Source organism: Caloenas nicobarica, chromosome 3 (assembly GCF_036013445.1).
Source record: "Caloenas nicobarica isolate bCalNic1 chromosome 3, bCalNic1.hap1, whole genome shotgun sequence".
Classification (NCBI taxonomy): domain Eukaryota; kingdom Metazoa; phylum Chordata; class Aves; order Columbiformes; family Columbidae; genus Caloenas; species Caloenas nicobarica.
In genome coordinates, this window is record NC_088247.1 from 54,830,556 (window position 1) to 54,852,966 (window position 22,411).

General features: G+C 35.7%; 1 protein-coding gene across 18 annotated transcripts in view; it reads right to left on the minus strand.

The window, feature by feature from the left end:
• Positions 1-232: 232 nt before the first annotated feature.
• The window catches only part of TRDN (triadin), a 233,463-nt gene continuing 211,284 nt past the window's right edge, over positions 233-22,411 (minus strand). For 16 of the 18 annotated variants that reach the window (XM_065633048.1, XM_065633053.1, XM_065633052.1 and 13 more), the window contains 5 exons: positions 20,209-20,235; positions 19,515-19,550; positions 19,258-19,302; positions 18,310-18,357; positions 233-2,675 (listed from right to left, as the gene is read on the minus strand). In XM_065633048.1, coding sequence (XP_065489120.1) covers positions 2,533-2,675; positions 18,310-18,357; positions 19,258-19,302; positions 19,515-19,550; positions 20,209-20,235 — 299 coding nt within the window. In that variant the 3' untranslated portion in view covers positions 233-2,532. Of the gene's footprint in view, positions 2,676-18,309; positions 18,358-19,257; positions 19,303-19,514; positions 19,551-20,208; positions 20,236-22,411 lie in introns of those variants that run through there. The other 2 variants (XR_010606058.1, XR_010606057.1) reach the window with 1 other exon arrangement.

Sequence of the window (22,411 nt, forward strand, 5' to 3'; positions counted from 1 at the left end):
AGAGTGTAATCCACAAAGTCTTCAAAAAGACTAGCCAAGATAAGCATTGCAAAAAGCTCATTAGGAATAAATACAATGCTGAATGATTAATCTTTCCAGCCTAATTGTAAGAAATGCTGAATCTTTATATTCACAAGATTTGTATACACTTAGCAGGTATAGAACACTTACATATGTAAACCCTTTTCCTCCAGTTTTGGATTCACAGGAAAACGTATCACAGCCACCGAAACAAGGTTTATATTCTTTATTTTCCAAAATAGATAACAATCAGCATATGATTTTGCAAAATTTCAGGCTAATTTGAGTAAAAACATGAAACTCAACTTTTTAAAAGTTTCCAGGTGAATTTAAAGAGAAAAATGCTTGACACTTTGAGAATGCACCTATTTCTCACATTCTTCAAGGCAGTGACTGTGTTTGGGAAACAATAAATGACTGATTTTATATCACTTATTCGGTGAAATTAATTGTTAATATTTCCAAAACTTTCAGATATCTAATTAAAACATTATGGAAATGAGATCTTGAACATATTCTTGACATGTCCCAATCAAATGGGAAGAAAGGATTAAGGCTAAAGACAAACAAAAATTATTTTGCCAAAAGAAGCTAAAAGCCCCCATCTTACAGTATATTTAAAATTTGTCCAAATCATTTGAATTAGATAAAGTCTCAAATTAAATTAACTGATTTCAGAAAGTTATAATCTCACTTTAAGATCGCTTCCACAGTAAAACCCTAGGGCAATAACATCCGTAATAATATATACAAAATCACAAATTCAGAAGGAAAAAAGTGACTGGAAATATAAAAGACCCACTGAAAGAAAATTAAAGATTGTCATTTTAGCATGAAATATTCTGTTGACAACTCTGTCTCCAGAGCAGATTTCACAGTGACAGTAGAGGCATTCACTATTAACACTTTTATCTGCAGTGTGCTCCTATGTGGGAAGAGCTGCTCCTAGGGCAGGACATGATCCTACCTCCTTCCAGAAACCACTGTCTAGACAACTTGTTGCAATGAGAGTTTTTTGCAGTACAAGACCTGTGCAATGTGAGAGCACATTAAGACCAAGAACCCAGTTTGTTTAAGGCCATGACCAGCAATCAGAGATTATCAACCTGACCCAGCAGTGTAACAAGAAATCTTTCTCAGTTGCATTAACCTGCCAAAGGCTCAGCTGTCCCTAACTCATGTGAGTCAATTATTTGATTAAGGTAAGAACGGGCTGGCATGGAGAGGGGATGGGGGAAGGGGCTGATGTTATCCTTAACTATGCTAAAAATAAAAAAGCAGTATATAATTACTGGTGTGATCAGAATCTATGAGTAGCTGGGTTGTACAAAGAGCATCATGCTGCTTCACCAGCTAACTATATAACTAAGGTCACTGCTGTACATTTCACAGACTAAATGCAAAAAATATACTAAGGAAATACAAACAAATAGCAGCTTGCAAAAATGCATGATTATTTACACTGCCAGATGTACAGACAATTCAGATGCCAGTTTTCAGTCATGTGCCTTCAAATGGATCATATGCCATGCCTTCTTTTTCATAAGGCAACAAGTCCTTTATTTCTACAGAAACGTACACTTGTTCACTGACACAATTTTTATTCACTGATCTGAGTTTGCATCAAACTGTCATGTTTATCTATTGGAAATTTGATTTACTTTGGTGTTGGGTGGTATATTCTCCATTTACTTGATCTTTCCTACAAGTCTATGTGATTTACCCACAGAAGAAAAGTAGAAGTACTAAAATTATTTAATCTGTTTCTTGGGACCTTCATGTTGGTTTTCCTCACCTTTGCCATGTTGTTTCACTTTCTCTGCTCACTTTGGGCTTTAGAAAGGAAAGACTTTGTATTTCTCGAACAGGCAGGGCAAACAGACTATGCTTTTGCTGCTTCAAGTTTAGTAGAAATATTCATCATTAACGTGACTTGTGGAGTCAATGTACTGATAGTATACTGATGGGCTCAGAGCAAGTGTGAGCTTCAGACCACACTGGTCAATGAGACATAAAAATAGCACCAGTCACAGAGCACATTTTCATGACTTAGTGAGGCTTTTTCCTGTCATCAATTTGATTGAGCATTAAGAAGAAATGATTTAGGATTGCAGGTAGTCTTGCAATCTTGCCGATATAAGAGCTACATTCAACCTTTCACTCCTGAGATAAGATTACATGGAAAACAGACTCACTTCAATGCTGAGCAGGTAGGTAAAGAAAAACAAGAAGAGCAAAAGAGGCAGGAAAATACACACACACAACACTTTGATGTAGTGTCAACACTTTGTTAGCATTGCATTTCCACAAGAAACAGGGCACTTTTCCAGTTCTACCTTTGTCAAATACAGTTCATTACTGCTTGTTTTGCCTCTGCCCATGGAAACTGTTTCCAGGTACATGTGTTCAAGTGGATCACATTCTTGCAATAAGCAGTACCACTGTAACTACTGTGAACCCCAGCAGAAAAGATAAAGTGCAAAATGTGAGCAACCACAGGACTCAGTCTTTCTACTGCCCTGGTTTCCTTGTCTTTCTCTTGGAAGCCTTTGAGTGAGTCTTTTCTTCCTTGTTTGAAGGGGGATTAGTGGGAAATTGCAGTCCAAATCCATTAGGTCCGTTTAGGAAGACACATTGAAAGTAGCGGACAGGAGCTACGAAAAGAAGGAAGAGACAGTTAATGTTTACGGCTTCCAAACTGGGGCCGTGAGTCTATTCCATGTTCTTTCACACACATTTTCTTTGACAATTTCACACTCAAATCCATCATTTCCCTCAGTGTCATAGTCCTAGGTCCCCCAGAATATTTTGGGATAGCCGAATAGAAGCCCTCAAAATTCACATATATATTTTCTATTTCACAGCCACTTTCAGATACATTGAGGAGTTCCAGAAGGACTCTCATCTAATAGTGATTATGACATGTTTTATTAGGTTTCGAATTATTATTCTGAAAAGAGGCATAATAAGTGACTGTATGTCTTTCCTAGTCTTTCACAATCAGGGAGGTTTTCTCCCTTTTGATTTTTGAGCACTAGCCTGCATAGTCACACTTCTTTCCATTACATTTTGAAAGAAACATATACTTTCAAGAACACATACTTTAGCACAGACGGAATTGACCTAATTTGTTACAAAAGCTGAGTTTTGCACTCTGAGATTAATATCGTCAAGATTTTAAAAGATAACTGTTAGTCAGTTGTGTGTTTGGGAAAATTATTGGAGAAATGTTGGCATGTGAAACAAGGTAGTTTTCAAGCAATTGATTTTCTGATGCCTTTTTCTTTCCTCTACCATTTATTCCATATTAAAAAAAAAAAAAAGAAGAAAGAAATAAGCTGTTCCATGTGACTGTTCTAATCCAGGGCTCAGGGCTCCCTGTGTTATAAAATGAAGTACAGGGTTTATTCATTGCCTGGCAATGGTGGAACACAGAGTGGTGTGTCAGAAATGCCAGTACATTCAATTCAGTTATATTATCCTCTGTGGTATTCTTGACTGGCACACACAAAGGTTAAGCCTTTGTTATCTAAAAAGCGCATTTGAAAATGGAGTTGGAAATCAGATCCTTCTGCAAATGACTTACGGCTTTTCCACTACATCTAAGAATAGAAACAATTTTTTCCCCCAACTTTTCAGCATTTCTGATGTTCCTATTTGAGATGAATCTGAGATTTCCACAGAAAACAGAGACAAAGCAACTCCCATGACTGGAGCTCACAGCCCCAGTGTGACCAACTGAGGTTCCCCTCTGAGACCTGACCAGCCATAGACTAGGTGCATGGTCGATGTGCCATGATGTCCTCTACCATTGGCCATTTTACAGCCACACTTGGGCAAGACCAGAAAGTTTCTGGGGAATGTTATATTTTCAACAAATAGATTTATTCCATCCTTGAAGTAAGGTAACTTTTGTGGGTAAAACTAAACTAACAGCAGTATATTGTTACTGAACCCACTATGATTAAAACCAATATTTTCCTACCAAAGTACTCTGTCAGTTTTCTTAATCAGACCTTAAAAAAAAGCCCAAACACAAAACCCTCTCAAATTTACTTCCAGTAGGTACCGATGATAAAGAGAAATACCTTATAGGAAGAAAGCTGCCAATTAAAAACTCACCTTTCTCTGTTTAAATGGAAATTATTTCTGCATATTTCTCTTATGGATATAAAAATGAAAATAAAAAAATCAATAACTCTCTCTTCTTTATGAAGAAGTCAAATAGGACATCATGCACTTGCTAGCCCAAATAAATGCAAATAAATATTTTACTTAAGGGTAATAAAAATGACTAAATCCCCTGTATTTTACATGCAATTAGAAGACAAAAAATTAGCTCTTTTTCTTTACATACATTTGCAAGGTCCTGATACATACTGGCTTATATAGCAACATACTTTAAAACATTTTAAACATGTTTATATATTGCAATTGTAGCATACCTGATACTACAGCATTTTCCAGAGGTGTTATAGGATCATCATTCTAAAATCACCAGTAGTATTGGCCAATGCAACCATTCCATTTGACAGCCTCACAGTCTATTATTAAAACCCACTAAATTCATGGAGGGAAAGGGCAAAATTTCAGATTTTTACAACTTGGCCAACAACCACAAAAAATTACAGTGGGCTGTATTACTAAATTCAAAGAAGAGGTGCAGAACATAATAAAAAAATTCTAAAATTTATGTGTATTTGGAATGTGTAATGCTATAGATCACCCTTGATTGTGTTATTTCTGAGAGATCTGTGATGTTTGTCAAGTAAGCCCTGTTGTTTGACTGATATATCCTTACATTAAGTACAACATTTTGAAGTGACATTCAAATGTTTACGTAGCCTGTTACTTATCATCTGTCTTCAAAAAATATCAGGAAAATATAAGGTAAAGAAGAAACTCAGGAGTGATAGGGATGGCAGGAATGACTTTTATTTTGTTTGCCTGCTACTTTGTTGCATAAGATTCTAATTCCAGTAACTTAATTTGTTACCATATTTAACTACCTGTGGTGAAACTTCCAGTGCTGAAATAAGCTGAATGTTGAGCTTCTTTTTTGGCAAAGAAGCCCAAAAGAACAATATAGGTATATTAAGAAAAAAGAAAAAAGGAGGGAAAAAAAGGAAAAATTATTTTATTAGTATTAAAAATTATTTTCTTTAAAAAGTGCCAGTATCCTAGGAGACTAAAGGGGCAATGTTGAGGGCAGAAGACATCTGACTTTTGTGTCAATGGTGATGAGACTAAAATTGGAAGCCATAGTGGAGACCATGACTGCTCAAGTGAAAACAGTGGTCTGCCATGGCAGGAGACCAACACAAATCTGCCAAAGTGCTTGGGCTGGGTGATTCTTGGGGTGACAAAGACTGAACTATTTTGGTACATTGTATTGTGTGTGAGATCTAGTAGGTATTGTTATCAGAGTACAAGATTTGGGAAGCAAGGTGCTGTGCTTCCAAATGTAGGCATAGGAAGAAGGCATTTTCAGGTTTTGTATGATATTCAAACCATTAAATAAAGCTTTTTTGCCCCTACTGTCTTTGTAGATTGTTTTTTGCTATGTGCTATTTCAGTATTTCTCTTTCATGTTGTCCTTAGGTCACTTTATCATGCAAACCTGATCTGCAAAACATGCAGATGAAAACTTCATTCAAACAAATATCAGTATCTTTGGAACTGTATCGGTATCAGAATCTGCAACAGTGTTAAGATACAAGCCCTAGCCAGGAGAACAAATTGAATTTTAACGTGCAAATAAGACTATGAATGCATCCCATTCTGCCTTCGTAATTCCCACATTCAATGTGAATACAGAATGTGCCTTTTAAACTGAAGAGGATTCTCACTTTCAATGTATTGTCTCATATCTTAAGGGCAGATGTTACCAAAAAAAGATGAAGAGTAGGAGCAAAACATGTTGTTTAACACTAGATGTCTTTTGTCAGCTTAGCTGAGACAAAACCAGCCTTATATGTGCCTTTATATTTTTGTTTAGGACATGGTTTGTGAGAATGCAAATAATTACTGAAATTTCCTTATGAATATTACAGAGGAAATAAAGTCAATGCTGGAAAAGTGTAGATTTTTTTTTTTTAAACAAAATGTTGTTATATAAAGACATCTGACAACTAATTTGTTTCTGAAAAGCTGGAGAAGCGAGTATTTACTTCTTTGTTTTGCACTTTGTGAAAGGGCACTTTTTTCTCACAAAAACAGAGAAATCTTTTAAATTATTCTTGATCTTTTAAAATGATTTTTGCTGAGGTGGAAAGCCATTTGGAATGAGAACAGCCAAGATGAGTTCCAGAAAGCAGAGAAACACAATCTCCCCTGGATTCAGGGTTTATGTGAAGCTGTTCAGGTCTGGTCAAGAGGAAATGCTAACTATGTTCCATAAATATCCAATAAATTATAAAAATATCCCAGCAGGCTTATGTGTGCTCTTGATCTCTAAGTGAAATGCATATTACACAGAGCGCTGGTTTCAAGAAATGTGAGGAATACTGCAAGAACACTTTCTTGATGCTTTCATTTCTTCAGCAGAAAGGAGGAAACCAGCCCAGTGAGGTCCCTTTGGATGGAAACACATCTGTGGTGTATTAGCTGTTTCCCCCAGTACAGTGTCATCTGCAAGCTGGCTGGAGTTGCACTTTACTGTATCATCCAGATCATTAATGTAGATGTTAAATAGAATCGATATTGAAGCCTGGATTATCCTGTTAGTTCATGGCCTCCAACTAGACTTCCTGCCACAGATAACCACCCTCTCGGCCTGGCAGTTTAGCCAGTTTTCATTCCTCCTCACTGTCTGCTTATCCAGCCCATTCATCAGCTTCTCTATAGGGGTCCTATGGGAGACAGTAATGCCAAAAGCCCTACTGATGTCAAGGCAGGCAATATCCACTGCTTTCCCCTTGTCTACCAAGCTAGTCATTTCATCATAAAAGGTTATCAGGTTGTCCAAGCATGACTTTCGCTTTGTGAATCCATGCTGACTATTCCAAATCACATTCTTGTACTTCGTGTGCCTGGAAGTGGTTTCCAGGATTAGCTGCTCCATCATCTTCCCAGGGATTGAGGTGAAGCTGACCAGAATGTAGCTCCCTGGGTGCTCCTTCCTAGAGACAGGAGCAACATTTGCCTTCTGCCAATCCTCAGACACCTCTCCCAGTTGCCATGATTGTTCAAAGATTATTAATTTTGCTTTGAGGATCTAGTTCGACATTTAAAGAACTAGAATGTAAATGACATACTATTTGTTGTTAGTTGTTCTCTTTATTGAATGGAAAAGGTAACAGGTAAAAGACAACTAGCTGACACATGTCCCAGTAAGGGACAAGGCGCTAGAGAACAAAGACAGTCCCAAAACCAAAAGATTGTTGGAACAGGTAAACTGATTTTCAATATTGATCCATTTCCATATATTCACATAGGGCAAAGATACCAGCAGAACTGACTTGGCTGAGAACCAGACTCACAGAAGTCCAGTTACATCCCAGAATCGGATCTAACTCTCAAAGCATGCACATCTATCATATCCCTTGTAGATACTATTATGGTGTCATCCCAAATAGATTGATTACTCTGTGTTTCATCCCTGTCAAAGGCAGTGAAGAGTTAAATCCATCTGTATATGGCACAAATCATCAATTTATGTGAATCTGTATAGAATATATTAGAACAAATGTATGAGAAAGCTTCACTCTCAGGTTTTAATATTACTTAACAGGTGGTTACAGTTTTTTGCCTTATAGTGCCTTATATTGGTTAACAGTCTTTATTTACTGTCTGGGCAGAAAGATTCACACTCAGCCATTTACATTTCCAAGGCATGAGAAATCAGACACTGATGAAGTGACAATCAGATCCAAAATCTCTTCTGGCTGAGAGAAAGACTAAGAAACTCCTGGGAAACAGAGGAATTTTAAATCTGAATACATCACCAGAAGAACCTTCCATACAAAGGGAATAAAGAGGTCCCCAACCAGGGGTCCCCTTCTGTGACAAACTGGATGGGGAAAGATTTTCATGAGAAGCCCAGTCATCAGGACAAACACTATTAATCATCTGTCATAAGCATTAAATGAACCCTGTTGTGGAAGAAATACCATAAAATTTCAGTGCTAGGTAGACACTGACTTATTCATTTACATACCACATATTTCTGCTTTTATAGATCCTTATTAAGTAGTCTATTTTGGATTTTTTTTTCTGTGCCCATTTAGCTGAAGTAGTTAAGAAAATGAATGAACATGGGGGCACTCCATCCTTAGAGACATAATGGATCTTAAGAGTCAAGGTGCTGGGATGCTGGAGAAGAGTTTGGCTTCCAATGCATTGATCCAGAATTTCTAAAGGGTGATGGGCTCTAGCTCTGCTTCAGCAGCATGTCTCCTTTGGGAATTGGCAATTCAGGGCCTAAAGAGGAAAAACAGTTTTCATTTCGTCCTTTACCTGCAGGCAGTCTAGTCGGGAACATATTTAAACTCCAAGGATGTCCAATGACCTTGTGATAATTTTCATGAATGCTTCCCCTGGGTTAATATAATTCAGTATAATTTTAAGGAAGACTAGTTACGCGTAGCTTTCTACCATACAAGGTACCAAACTACAAATGCCTATTTAAGATATTAATGAGAGATTTATGTAGGGAATTATGATGATCCAAAGAAACAAATAAATGATTTTTTTAATGATAGTATTTTTTTTCATTAATCTTATAAGGAAAAGAGGTAGACAATTCAGAGTAATAAAATTTAATAATCCTAAAGAATGTGAAGGTGTTCCTGTTTATGTATTACAACAGTTTAAGTCCTTTTTCTACAAAGCTCAGATAACTGTTTTTAAGGTGACTCATCAAATAAAATATTCATTAAAAAGCAATAGCTTTTAGCAATTGCAGATTGGTTATTAAGGACAAATTACTAAGAATGTGTGAGGAAACAATTTTTATTATTGGTGTTTTAAATTTTGAATCAAATGTCTTCACTTAGAGCATTTCCTAATAGTATTAAACAATTCAAAAAAGCACAAAAATTCGGGCAACCATAGCATTAGAAACAACTAATTACTAAGCAATTATAAGTAAGGGAAAGTATTAACAACTGCACTCCTTTGTGATTGCTACTTAGGAATGCGCATACTGTGTTTTAGTTCAGCAATCGAAATTGAACCAGACAAGAACAAAGAAAACTTGTTCCAATGACTGGGGAGCAGGCTGGGTTTTTTTAATTACACAAGGGCAAGGAAGAGAAGCAGTTATTTGCCCACTTGCTCTGCTTCTTCCCTATCAAACAATTTGGGTCTTTCCATTAACGTTTCAGTAACATTGCAGTATGATAAACTGATCAGAGAAAGCACACTGGCAGATGTAGAAGGGAAATGGTGTGGAATTCTTGCTAAATATAATGAAATTTTGCCTTCGGACCTTCTAAAACAAGCAAATAAGTCTTTGTGTTTAGTGGCACAGTGTAACTGACAATTAATCGAGTACAATTTCTCTGAATAGCAAAGCTGAATGCTGAGGGCCTATACAGGAGACCAAATGCTGCTTTCTTAAATTCACAACATGGTCCATGTTTAGATACTGGCTACTCAAAACAACACAGTTTGATTAAAAAATCAGATTTATCTTTTTTTGATAAATCCTTTTCAACTCCTTTCTTACTATTGAGTATGCTGTACAGCCACACTACTGCCATTCTCAAGAAGTACAATATTTAATGGGAAGGAAGAGGGTGAAAAGAAGAGGAGAATACTTTGTATGCCCATTACACATAAGCAAGAAATAACATTACCACTTTAAATCAATTTTATATATCTAAAAACATCGCCTTAAAATGACATTTTTGTAGCATTGTATAGACAATGTGTGGACAGTAAAGGGAAAAAAAGGAGCTGTCCCATGAGGATACTTCTTTTGCATCTATTTTGTTTCTTGAAGAAGGGAATAAAATTGAGAATGGTCAGAAAGTAGCTCTCAAAGCTACTTTTAAAGTGTCTGTGATATAATGCAATTAATTGCTGATTTTTGAAACACCATCCAATTTTCATATCCATTTTAGCAGAGGGTCTGTCAGACAATAAGTTATTTAATCAAAAATACTAAAGGTGTTTCAGTAGCAGAATTAAATACTAGAAACAACATTGTAATTACAGCCATGAGTACTCAGATCATGCACATATTCTCCTTAATGACTCTTTTTCAAGCGTCATGGGACTGCAAGACTTGGAGTAGGTAAAATAGTTATACTTTAGAAGAATAAATACACTTTCTCTCAAAAATACTGCTCAACAGTGAGCAATAACCACCCAGAAGATTCTTCCATTCCCTATGAGTATCTGTGGTTCTAATTCAGAAATATCGCTAAATACACAAACCAGCCTATATCGGTGTTTCAACTGGTGGGACAAAAATAGCATCAGTACAAAGTCAGTAATACATGTCTTTAATAACACTTTATCGGTATAAAACATGTTGTAAATGTATCAAATCAATAGCACTAGAAGGTCGCTCTGGCCATATTTAGTGTCATGACAGGAGAAAAAAATCACCACAGTAAAAACATGCAAAAGATCCCAAGACCAGAACTAGTTAAAACCAATTATGATTTGTTACTTATCAAAGTCAGAGCTCTTTATGAAACATAACAACAAAGCTCAGTGAATAAGACCTTTTATCTAACAAACCAATTTCTACAATAAAAGGTGATATTTATTATTTCTTTTAGCTTGAATGTGATAGGTGACACCTAGCAACCATTTAAGGGAGCAAAAAATTCTGTATTTTGCTAACTGGCTCTTGCACTGTCTAGTAAGAAGGCTTAATATAAGTTGTATGTTTAGAGAAATGTGTTATATTCAGTCTTATGGTCACTGCACACAAATCATGTTACTCTCACAAAAATGTGTGAATATCTCCAAAGTGTGACATTCCCCCAAAATTCATTTAAAAATTCTTTTCGTTAGACAGTAAAACCATGCAAGATGTAACAGTGTGACACATATGTGCTAATACAGACACTTCCAACAAAGCATAGCAATGATCAGAGTACACAGTATTTACAATTTTGGTAGCACTGAGCTTCCAAAGGAGTCCAGTGCTGGCATTATGTGTTTTATTACTAAAACACGGGAGCAAGTGAATGAATCATTCAAGGAATGCTATTTAAGAGGGTCCAAAAAGTAATGTAGGCCTGATACAAAGTGCATGAAAATATTGCATTAAAATCATCGCTTCTAATGAAATGTCAGTCACTAAAAAATTGGTTTAAACTTTACATACAAAAACATTTATGCCACAAAAATGTATAAAACCGAAGAAGAAGGTAAAAACAATCAGGAATCTTGTCATGTTAACAAGAATGGATATCAAATGACTGGAAGTCAATACCAGATATTTTTTCAGCTGTGAAGGTATGGGATGGAGAGAAGAGGGGAGGAAAGGGGAAAAGAGAGGGTGGGCAAGGGAAGAGGAACAGTGAATGACAAGACAGTTAAGCAACTAATGACAGTGAAACTGGCATTTGAATGATACAAGTGCTTTGTTCATTTCAGTTGCCGTTGTAACTGAAACTTTTTTAAATATGGGGGTGTTTTTGGATGCATGTAGCATTATGTATACACATTTATCTTGCTCAGTGAGAACATTTCTGCTGGGAGTAGCAGCACTTCTTCATGACAAGAAAAACTCAAGTACTTGAACCATGCTACTGACAAACCCTGGTAGGCCCAAATTCATCCTATTTAGCATCAAACACTAGAAGCATTGCTGTCTGGATTTAGTTCCAGATCAATGACATAATGCCAGGAGGAGATTAAGATTTTGAAGGCATGAGTAACCCATTGGATAACTTCCCCTCTCCTTGACCATGGCACCTGTGGCGCAGATATGCTCTTATTTAAGTGCTTATGATAAAGAAGTTCAGATCTGTGCCTGTGTGCTACTTAAAAGGAAAGATGAAGTTAAATTATAATGTCTGCCTCACTCTGAATTTGCACATGTCTAGAAGCAAGAAAAAATATAAAGAAACTGTAGGAGCTCAATAGGCTGGCTTCTCTAAAATATTTCACAGCATCTGCTGTCAGTTCTGGTCTCACTAATTAAGAATTACATCACATAATTATGATTTGTCCACTAGATGTGACTATACTGATGATAAACTAGACATGTGAGCTCACTCCAATATCAGAATGCCTGTTTTTCAGCTGATAAATGTTTAAAACCAAAATCTATGTTGATAAAATATAAGACAGTTGCTTTGTTGTTTAAGCAATGTCCCCTTTAGAAAAGAAGGAATATGACAGAGGAATTTTTTCCTTAAGTTTAAGAGGGTTTTGAAGAAATGGCCATTTATCTGAAGCAAAGATAAATCATCTCTGCCTCAGAAAACTCTTGAAGAATTACATTTTGTGTAGAAGTTTTCTTCCATGAGATATGTCACGGAAATACATAATATATACTTCTCTTTTCTTGCAGTGTGATTTGAGAAGAGATATCAGTCAAACTGAAGGGCAAAACCAACTTAACAGTGAGAAGCATTAAGATACTATATATTGATATTTCATTTGTGGCAAAATCGTTCAGAGACTTATACTGGGATATATATTTTTTTCACTTCACTTGGCACAAGTTCTGTCTATATTTATAAATGCATGGAGCCATTTAGTTTAATTTTAGCAAAAGGTTTTGACCTAGTTAAGAGGAAGGGAATTAAATCATTGTCCAACAGGCATAACTAATGTTACTAATGGGATTTATTTTGCAAAGTTAGGCAAATCAGATTCTCATTACTGGATCTAAACCAGCATGCTAAATAATATATTTTTTCATAGCCTTTTTTTCCATAGGCCATGATCCTCGTATGTTTTTTAGTTCGACAAATTTATCCCTACATTTATAGAAAAATGGGTGTTTCTCTAATAATTCATTAGGCAAATCATCTTTAGGCTTAACATGAGAGACAAACATTTCATTAATTAATTGTAAAAAAGACTGGTTTTGATTACCTCATTGTCTACTATGCTCATCTTCCAACTCATTTTTTCACCAAAGATCCTCCTTTATTTCTGGGATCTCTCTCTGGACTTTGAGTTTTCCCTTAGTATATTCCCTGGTAGAATTTCGCTCATTGCCTTTTGATGTAAACAAGCATTCCAAGTTGAGAGAGTACATTATCAAGTGTAATGGAAGAGGTCTAATAATGTCTCCAATGACAACAGGAAATATTGCTCCATTATGGATTGCAAAACTCTCCAGATATCAAATTTAGTGCTGTACATGTGCATGAGCCACAGAGCTAGCTGCATACATTACTAGATATGCCTGATAGTATAAGACTTAGTTCAGAATTATTTTTAAATTTTACCCAAAACTTATTGCAATCCATAAGAAGTTTTGCAGTGGCATTTAATCAGTTTCAGACCAGATCATAAAGCTTTGATTTTACCTAGCTACCACGATATTACTGTTAATGTACAGTATTCCTCCACGCGTCTACTTAGACAAGCCTGCCAATATTTAGTCTCTAGGTATTTCTTTAAAAGTCAGCTTCAGAATAGTGCAATGACTAACACCAAGTTGTTGGAAAACCTGCATATGCAGCCATGGTCCTCACAATTGTAACAAACATGACATTGAGACATGCATGTGTATCCACAGAATGGAGGCTGTTCCACATAGGCTGTCTTTCAAACTGCTTTAGTGTGCAGCTCATCCTTCTCTTGCACTGAGTGCTTGTACTGCAGAGTGATGAACACCCTGCAAAACCTTACTGAATGAGAATATCCTGCATAGATACAAGCCCTTTAAAGGAATAAGCACAGATCTTACACAAAAAATTCTGAAACTTGTCAGAGTGCCAGTTCCTTATATTAATTTCCAACCAATGGTACCCTTTCTTATATCCAGAAAACACAAAATTAATGTTAGTGATTTATTGCTGAATTCTTGTGAGAAAAAATGATGAATCTTTAATATCAATTATGTCAAGGATGCTATTACTGTTTTCATTATCACTTTTAGAGACACAGCTGTTACAGTTAATGGTCCCTTCCTTGAGCTATATTTCTGTTGAGAAAGGACATAATATCTTTTCTCCTCAACATTTTTGTTCAGCTTCTTTGATCTAGTTACATTCAAGTGGTCATCTTCAGAAGTATGAGTTTATACAGCTGAAGTTCTTTGAAGAAACTGCTAACAGAATACCAGAACCGCCACGCATCCGAGACACACAGACTATCTGGGTGACAAGGAGAGTAGAAAATACAGTATCTGCAGTTCATCACCTGTCTATAGATGAGAGCTACTTGTCCTGCAGTGATGGAGTTCTTCCCTTCTCTTTTGAATATTGTGCATTATTTTTAAAATAGTTCGATGCTTCTGTTTTATAGAACAGTACCAATATCTTTGTCCTTAATGAAATTGACCAAAATGGCAACATTAGAATAATGAAAAATATAATATTTTCCTCCAAAGTCTTCAAATGCTTCAGAACCCAGGAAAAAATAAAGGCAAGTGGTCTCATTTTCTTTCAGAATAATGATCCATGGAAAAAAAAATCTTACACATTGCACTGCTAACAAGTTTATGTTCCCCCAGCATTGAGAAAACATCCTTAACGGTCTCTCAAAAGGCTCTTTCTTGTACAAAATGTCATATTAAATAGAACTTTCTGCTTTTGCAGTTTGGAAATCACCTTTGAAGTGGAAAATATATTACAGTAAGACAAAAAGTACAAAGCAATCAAACAGCCTTACAATAAGAAACCAATCACCGTGTGTTAATAGAGACATGTAATAAATTATTCCACTGGAGGTGCTGGGGTTTTCCTGTGGTGATCTTTTGAATATCTTTTGCTGATAATATAATGAGATGATTCCTCTTTATGCTAGAAAACATCTGAGAAACTGTATTGCTCTTGATCACCGCAGAAGCAGAGGAAAATCTAGCTGAGAAATGCTTTTTTTCATAAAGTGCCAGCAGAGTATGTTCATATAAACAGTGTTCGAACTCTGCTTAAAGATAATTTTAGCTTCCCAGAAGTACAACTTCTTTGATTAGACAGTAAGTGTAGAATATCTCATGTCCAAGAAAGTTTAAAACCTCAAATAATGTATGAGGCTAGACACGTGAACTACTTCAGTCTATTTACAACACATCTATTTACATGGATGTTAGCATGACTAGTTTGTTTCTCTTGACCTTGAGAATAATCCACACATTTCTCTAATTTAACAAAGAAATTTGTATGGGATTAGTATCAATCTCATTATTCACTTTTCGTGCTCCCACACCACAGCCTCTATTTCTGCCACATTTGAACATTTGTGTGCTTAGATAACAGCACAGTAAAAACGTCAACCTCATCAACTAACTATATGACTAATGCAACACACGTTTCCTTTTACAAGGTAATTACAATAAACAAAATCAACTTTTGATTAATTTATATTTTCATACTCTGGTATAAGCCTTGGAACAAACTAGGACTTGTATAAAAGTATACAGCTATTCATATAAAGGGTATGCTAGATAGTCCTCGCTACAGAGTTGAATTTGTACACTCCTCAAATTTTACTCCAAGAGTCAAAAAATCTGCTTCTGTGTGCTTGCAAATACATTTGTTATAAGACAGAAGAACAAAAAAAAAAGAAGAGTTCCAAGAATTCAGATTTTTTTTTGGTGTGGTTTCAGTCTGGGTACAAGTGTCAATTTTGACATTTAGGACAGGAGAAAAAAGGGGAAAGAATTCTAAGGAATTACTTGCAACTCTGCAGGGGAGTGAAATTTAGTGTCTACTGCACATAACACCATTGCTGATGAGAAGTACAGTACTGCTTAGAATTCTGTTTATATGTGGAGCGTTCTAAACTTGAAGATATATACAGCTTTTTAAATTGCTTATTTTTCTTTATCTGATTGCTTTTTAATAACAGGAAAAAGTTGAAGGACTCTGATCAAAATCTAAGAACACATGAATCTATTCAGCTTTTGAAAGACGAAATAAGATTTACTATTTAAAGTTTTAGATTAGCTCAGAATGCGTAAATCCTTTTCTACTTCCCTTTATCAGCAAAAAGTATTAGTATTCAGTGCACTGGGGAAATGCACTAGCTTCGTCTGCAAACAGAACAAGCAAAAGATATCAAGTTCAAACTCAAATGTACATCATCTAGGATTTGGTCTCAACTCCTAAATTCTCAGTTTGAGCAAATACAAAAGAATAACATTCACAAAAAGAAATTTACTTTGATGTTCTTCTGGAAGCCTTTCCTCCATTGTCTGAAAACTTATTATTTTTAGTGGACAAAAATAGTTGGAAAACACTTACATAGTAAGTTCTGTTTGCAAAGCTGGTTACGAAGAACTGTTTGCACAGAGCTGCTGATGATCTGGGAAACACTCAGGAACAGTTGCACAATGATAATGTACATTTTAAATTAACTGATCCTAACAATTACTGTAAATGAAAGCCACAGTAACACAGTTTTTGAATTAAGTAAACTGCAGGAGTGTGGTGTGCAGGAGAAAGTCCACTGTCAGACAAGTTTTAGTACATTCCTGGTTCACACTGAATTTGGAAATTTGCTCAATAAGGTAATTCTTTTCTCTCCTGGCAAAATCTTTGGTTATTTATTATGATTAACATTACCTGATCTAAATGAATTCTATATTAATAAAATAGTAATAAGTTTTTGCGAGCATAGATTCTGTCTTCTGCATCTATGAGTTAACAACAGAATCATTTAGATGAATTAAAGGTTATATCTGACTCTAGAACTCTGTATTCCTGATTAAAAAAAAAAAAATGAAAAAAAGCTACGCCATTCTTATATGTAAATGTAGTTGCCCTTATACGACGAAGTCTCATGAGCCATGTGTGCAAAGATTTTCATACAAATACACGTTAATTCATGGATGCTTGATCTTGGCATTTAATTTGCATTTTCTCTTCCTTGATGTCAGATTGTTTTGTACTCATTTTATACTTAGCTACCTTTTCCATTATTATAATCCAAAAATTTTCAGTTTATACATATGGATAAATAGATATTTCTAAATACACAGATACATATAACTACCCATATATTACACATTTTATATCATGCATATAGGACTCTAAAGCATTTGACTTATAGCAAAAGAGGAAAAAAATCATATACAACAAAACAATCCACATGATTAGAAGTAGTTCAAGATGACAAAGTTGCACCGGAAGGATCCATGTTAATATTTAGTTCATATTTTCTGTTTAAACCAGTTACACCTCACAGGTGAGATTAAAGACTTTGATCCTTGTCTGCCATGAATCAGTGCAGTTTCACTGAAGTGATTTGGTTTAATTTATACTAGTGAAGAATCTGGAACATATTTTTATTTTTACCATAAACTAGGAAAAACATGGAGGTAGCCATTAACACAATGCAGGGAGATTTCCTCCTAAGATGTCCTAGCTTTATTCACCTGTTTTGTGTGTGTGGGGGGGAGTGTGGTGGGGCAGAAGGCACACTGTGATGGGAGGCAAGATTTATTAATGTGAGAGAAAATAAATTGAACATGCTCTTCCTTCACAGAATCACAGAATCACAGAATGTTAGGGATTGGAAGGGACCTCGAAAGATCATCTAGTCCAATCCGCCTGCCAGGGCAGGAACACCTAGATGAGGTTACACAAGAAGGTGTCCAGGCGGGTTTTGAATGTCTCCAGAGAAGGAGACTCCACAACCTCCCTGGGCAGCCTGTTCCAGTGTTCCGTCACCCTCACTGAGAAGAAGTTTCTTCTCAAATTTAAGTGGAACGTCTTGTGTTCCAGCTTGAACCCATGTGGTTCCTTATGTGGTTTTATTATAGAACAGTTTTTATATGAGGAGCATATGTTTTAAATAATTCACTGCTACATTAATTACAGACCACTTGGTTTATAAAGTAGTTAATTTAATAAATGTTTAAGAGTTTAGGAAGGTGGTAAAGCAATAGCATTTGAATGAATAATTCTCCACAGGAACAGTATTTATAGATTTGATGTACCTGGCTTGCCTCGCATCTTGTCCCATAGATTTGAATGACAGATGTGAAAAGATCGCAAGTGTGATCTCCTTTACAAAAAACAACAACAAAACCAAAAAAACCCAAAACACAAAGCCAAAACCAACAACAATAAAACCAAACCAAAAACAAACCCCAGAGAAACAAACAAAAAAACCCACAACCAAAACCAGAAAACTAAAAAGGAAAATTTTGGCAAGGAAAATGAAGTTCCTTTACAATAAAGGAAAATCATGTACCTGATGTCAGGTTGTGATGTTGTGGAGCTTCTTTTACTGGTGGGACTCCTAAAGAACAAAACATAAATAAATTACTCTTCAGTTTCAGGCCAAAATATTTAAATAAATTTCCATAAGAAACATGCTAATTTCTTGGAATCAACTCACAGACTGGAATATATATAGAAACCAGATTAACTTTTTAAAGTATGACTTTCCTAGTAAATTATTTAAATACAGAAATTTTATGTCTAGTAAAACCATAAAAGTAAACTGCTTTGAGATAGTAGTTTAGTAAACTTGCAAAAGTACAACTAACTGTTATCCTTTGAGGTACCAGGATTTCCATATACAATGTTAATATGCAAGTCACTGTCTTCAACTAATGTAGAGAAGTCATTTATGTCTTAGACCACTAACTTAACAAATTAGTGTAACTCACTACTATTATTTATCTTCGGTGCTACAGCAGAAACCATTTTTCTGCATATTACTGTAGGAAAATAAAGTTAATGCTGTGTCCAACAGATTAGTCAGAATATAGGTTACCATGAAGTAATATATCTGATGTGTGAAAGGTGCTTCTTGTTATCAATGTAGTTAGGCTACAATATGAAGCTGGTGATCTAAAAAACCCCACAAGCTATGGGGATGAACTTTGCACCACCTCACTAGAGAGCATAACAGCAGACTAATTGGGGATCACAACCCCATGTGTCTGTGGAAGTGGCACTGGAGGACCTTGCAGAGAGGCTGATGCTGGACCAGCCAGGGAGGGTCATCCTTGATATTCACATGCAAAGGAGCCATCAGGCTTTCAAATACTGGGAATTTATGCACAATTTCATCATTTTGGCTTACTTGACCACATTTAGGAAGACTAAAAAAGTGCCTCTTTCCAATCCCATGAAAAAAACATAATGTTTGCATTTTCATTGCTGTTTGCAGAGATTTTTGTCCCTTTACTACCTTTTCTTTTTTCCTCTTTCAGATGTTTCTTCTCAATCGGTTTTTCTAGAGAGGAAAAAGTAACACAGTTCAAGGTTGGTAAATTGGCTGAATTCTGAATAGATCATTACTTAAAGTTTGCAAATAAAATTCTTTGAAAAAAAATACAGATCTTTCAGGGTTTGTTTCAAAGAGCAATACATGCAAAATTGTAATCTCATACTATTTTTATTGGGATCTTCTACGTATATATACACACGCACGAAGTAAATTCCTACCTTCTTTTTCCTTAGGTGTCTTTGTTTTTTTGGTGGCTAGAAAGATTTGCAAGGAAACAACATTAAGTGATAGGCATCAGAAATATGCGGCTCTTACCATAAATGTGTTACACAAAGCCGATCGCCCTAGTAATTTCCTTGGAATAATAACGGTGGTAATGTGTCTCATGGCACATATACAGTGTATCTAATAATACAACAGTGGCTGCTACCCCTAGTAGCACAAACACAGACATTTGGTTTGTGACGTCATTCAACAAGGCAGATTTAAATTAAATAAGGTGTATTGCTTCGGACGTCTGAGACTGTTTCAGTATTCCCTGTTGAATACAGCAGAAAACTGGCAGGCTGCCTTCGAATTGTTCATTTTCACTTCATATGGCCCAACTAGTTGTCATAACGCTTTGTTCAATGTCTTCTGCTGCATGTGCTATCTGATTAATGTCAGCTTGCTCAGTTCTGATCACTAGTGTCTTGCTCAGCGAAACATACTGCAGATGAAGGATGGTCAAAATAACATAATCAGCTGATCAAAACAGTCTGTGGTAGAGAACTGTGTAGCTGCAATGCTGTCAGTTTACCAATGCTGGTTTACATCAGCATGGTTCATTGTTGATGAATAATATGTATTAATCAACACTGGTGTGTTCATTAATTCCTTCCAGAAGACATACCATAGAAATGTAATATTTACCTGTTGTTGGGGTTTCACCTGTTGACTCTCCAGGGTGATAATCAGAAATGAAGAGGAAGGGGGGAAGAAAAAGAATATAAAGTTCAGTGCTGTGTTTTTTTCAAGGCAAGTAACCATTTAAATAGAGCTCTTTCATCTGCATCTTTTCTGCAGGATATTAATTTGCAAAGAAATGTGCCTTAACAATGGGCTTGAATACTGAATTTCACACTTAAGGCTAAGAGTTCCACTCTTTGAAGTACTATAATCCAGCATGCAATGGTTCCTGCAAATGCCAACACTGTGCTAACCAAAGCTTTCCAGCAAGCAAAGATTTTAATAGAGTTCTTTTTAAAATGTGTATTCAAAGTTAGAGCTGACTATGCTATTTTCCAAAAAAATGCATTCAGTTTAATTGTTACCTCTCTTATCCACACATCCCAACCAAAGACTGACACTGACCTTGAAGAACTGGCATTCACCCCTGTATAACTGTTTCTCCTGCATTATCAGTTTGCCTTGCCTTTTAAGAGTAAAAGCTCTCGAGAGCTGGAAAAATTTTGACTACCTCTTTGCAGCCAGCATAAAAGAAGGGTATATTCCCGTGCTATCATAATAACCATAATAATTAATGAAAATTGGTCAATGTGATGGTATAGAAATTCCCTGGTATCATTATTCTTTTTAAATAAAAGGAATGTGATTGTATAGTGATTTGGAATCCTAGTATTTTTTACACATCACTACTTCATTAGTCCCAGTTTTATTTTTGAACCCAATTTTAAGGAAAGAGAATAATGTCCCTAGCCAGGCAAAACCTTTATTCTTTGAACTTGGAGATGGATGAAAAGCGAATATATTCACAAAACATTTCAAGGTCTCCTTTGATTGAATTATCTCTGTGTTTTCTCCATGCTGGGTTTTGGCTTCAGATGAACATGAGGTTCTGCAGCTCAGACCAAGGTGAAAATGCTTCAGTCAATGTTTTTTTCAGCAGGAAGACTGAGAAATTAGACATTGTTTTCACTAAATCATCTCAGGAAACTTTCTTTCAGGTCTCCGTTCATAGGGAGACTCATAAATGTCAGTGCTCAATACTTAGGTACCACAGGCATCCAGCAAAGGCCAGTTTTACTGCTATTAAATGCTGTCATGCTCAAGTCCTTTAATATTTACATTTCTACTCATGATCATGCTCACAGTTGCTGAAAGCTGATACATTACTGCATCACGACCCATGGATTAATGTCTCCTCTCATTTTCACAAGAGAAGAGAAAAAAAAAAAAAAAAAAAAAGATTTGTCTGAGGCACCAAATTTAGAAAAGAGGTTCATGCCCTCATGCCTTAACTGGAGTTCTCCCTCTTGATTGCAAAATATGGTTTGCTATTACTTCTTGCATGAGTAAAATATGCCACCAGTTTTGTCCTCTGTTCAAGGTAACCTCTCACAATTTGAGAATCTTTAGTCAGTATGCAGGGAGTAAATTCTGAGTTTCATTACACATTCAAACTTTATATAGGATCATTTGCTGTCAAATACTCTCCCGTATGCTAAAACAGAAATAGTGAAAAAAGATTACTTTTATAATTGCATGGTAATTCACTTAGCAGGTAACTATAAAAATGAATTTGTTGTTAATTTGGGGACTTTTCAAAGTCAGCATTGTGTTTCTGTTTATAACTTGTCATTCATTTAATGATGCAATCTCTCTACTGATTTAAATCTCATTTACTTTTACAGTAAAAATACACAAGGTGTAATGTATGAATAAATTTGGCCCAGGAAAAGTGTATGGATTTATTTTACATTCCTACTAGACCTGAACTTCAAAATCAGTGAGTATTTTGTGTCCATGGCTACATCTTATGCTAAATTACATGATAGCTATGGTCATGTTATGGCAAGCATCCTGTACACCTGCCTGAGAAATATATGAAATAAAGCTATATACAGCCCTAGAAATAAAGAAGACAGTCATCCAACCAAGTTTTCTTCTTCAAGTGGGAAAAAATAATTTAAGTTAGCTCTGGTGCTTAAAATCTTGAACCAGATATATTGAAGGATGGTTAGCTCAAAATAGGCAGTGTAAATAGAATTACTTTTGTATATGATCATAGGTCTGCTTGTTACTATTTTTCCTTTTCTTTTCTTTTCTTTTCTTTTCTTTTCTTTTCTTTTCTTTTCTTTTCTTTTCTTTTCTTTTCTTTTCTTTTCTTTTCTTT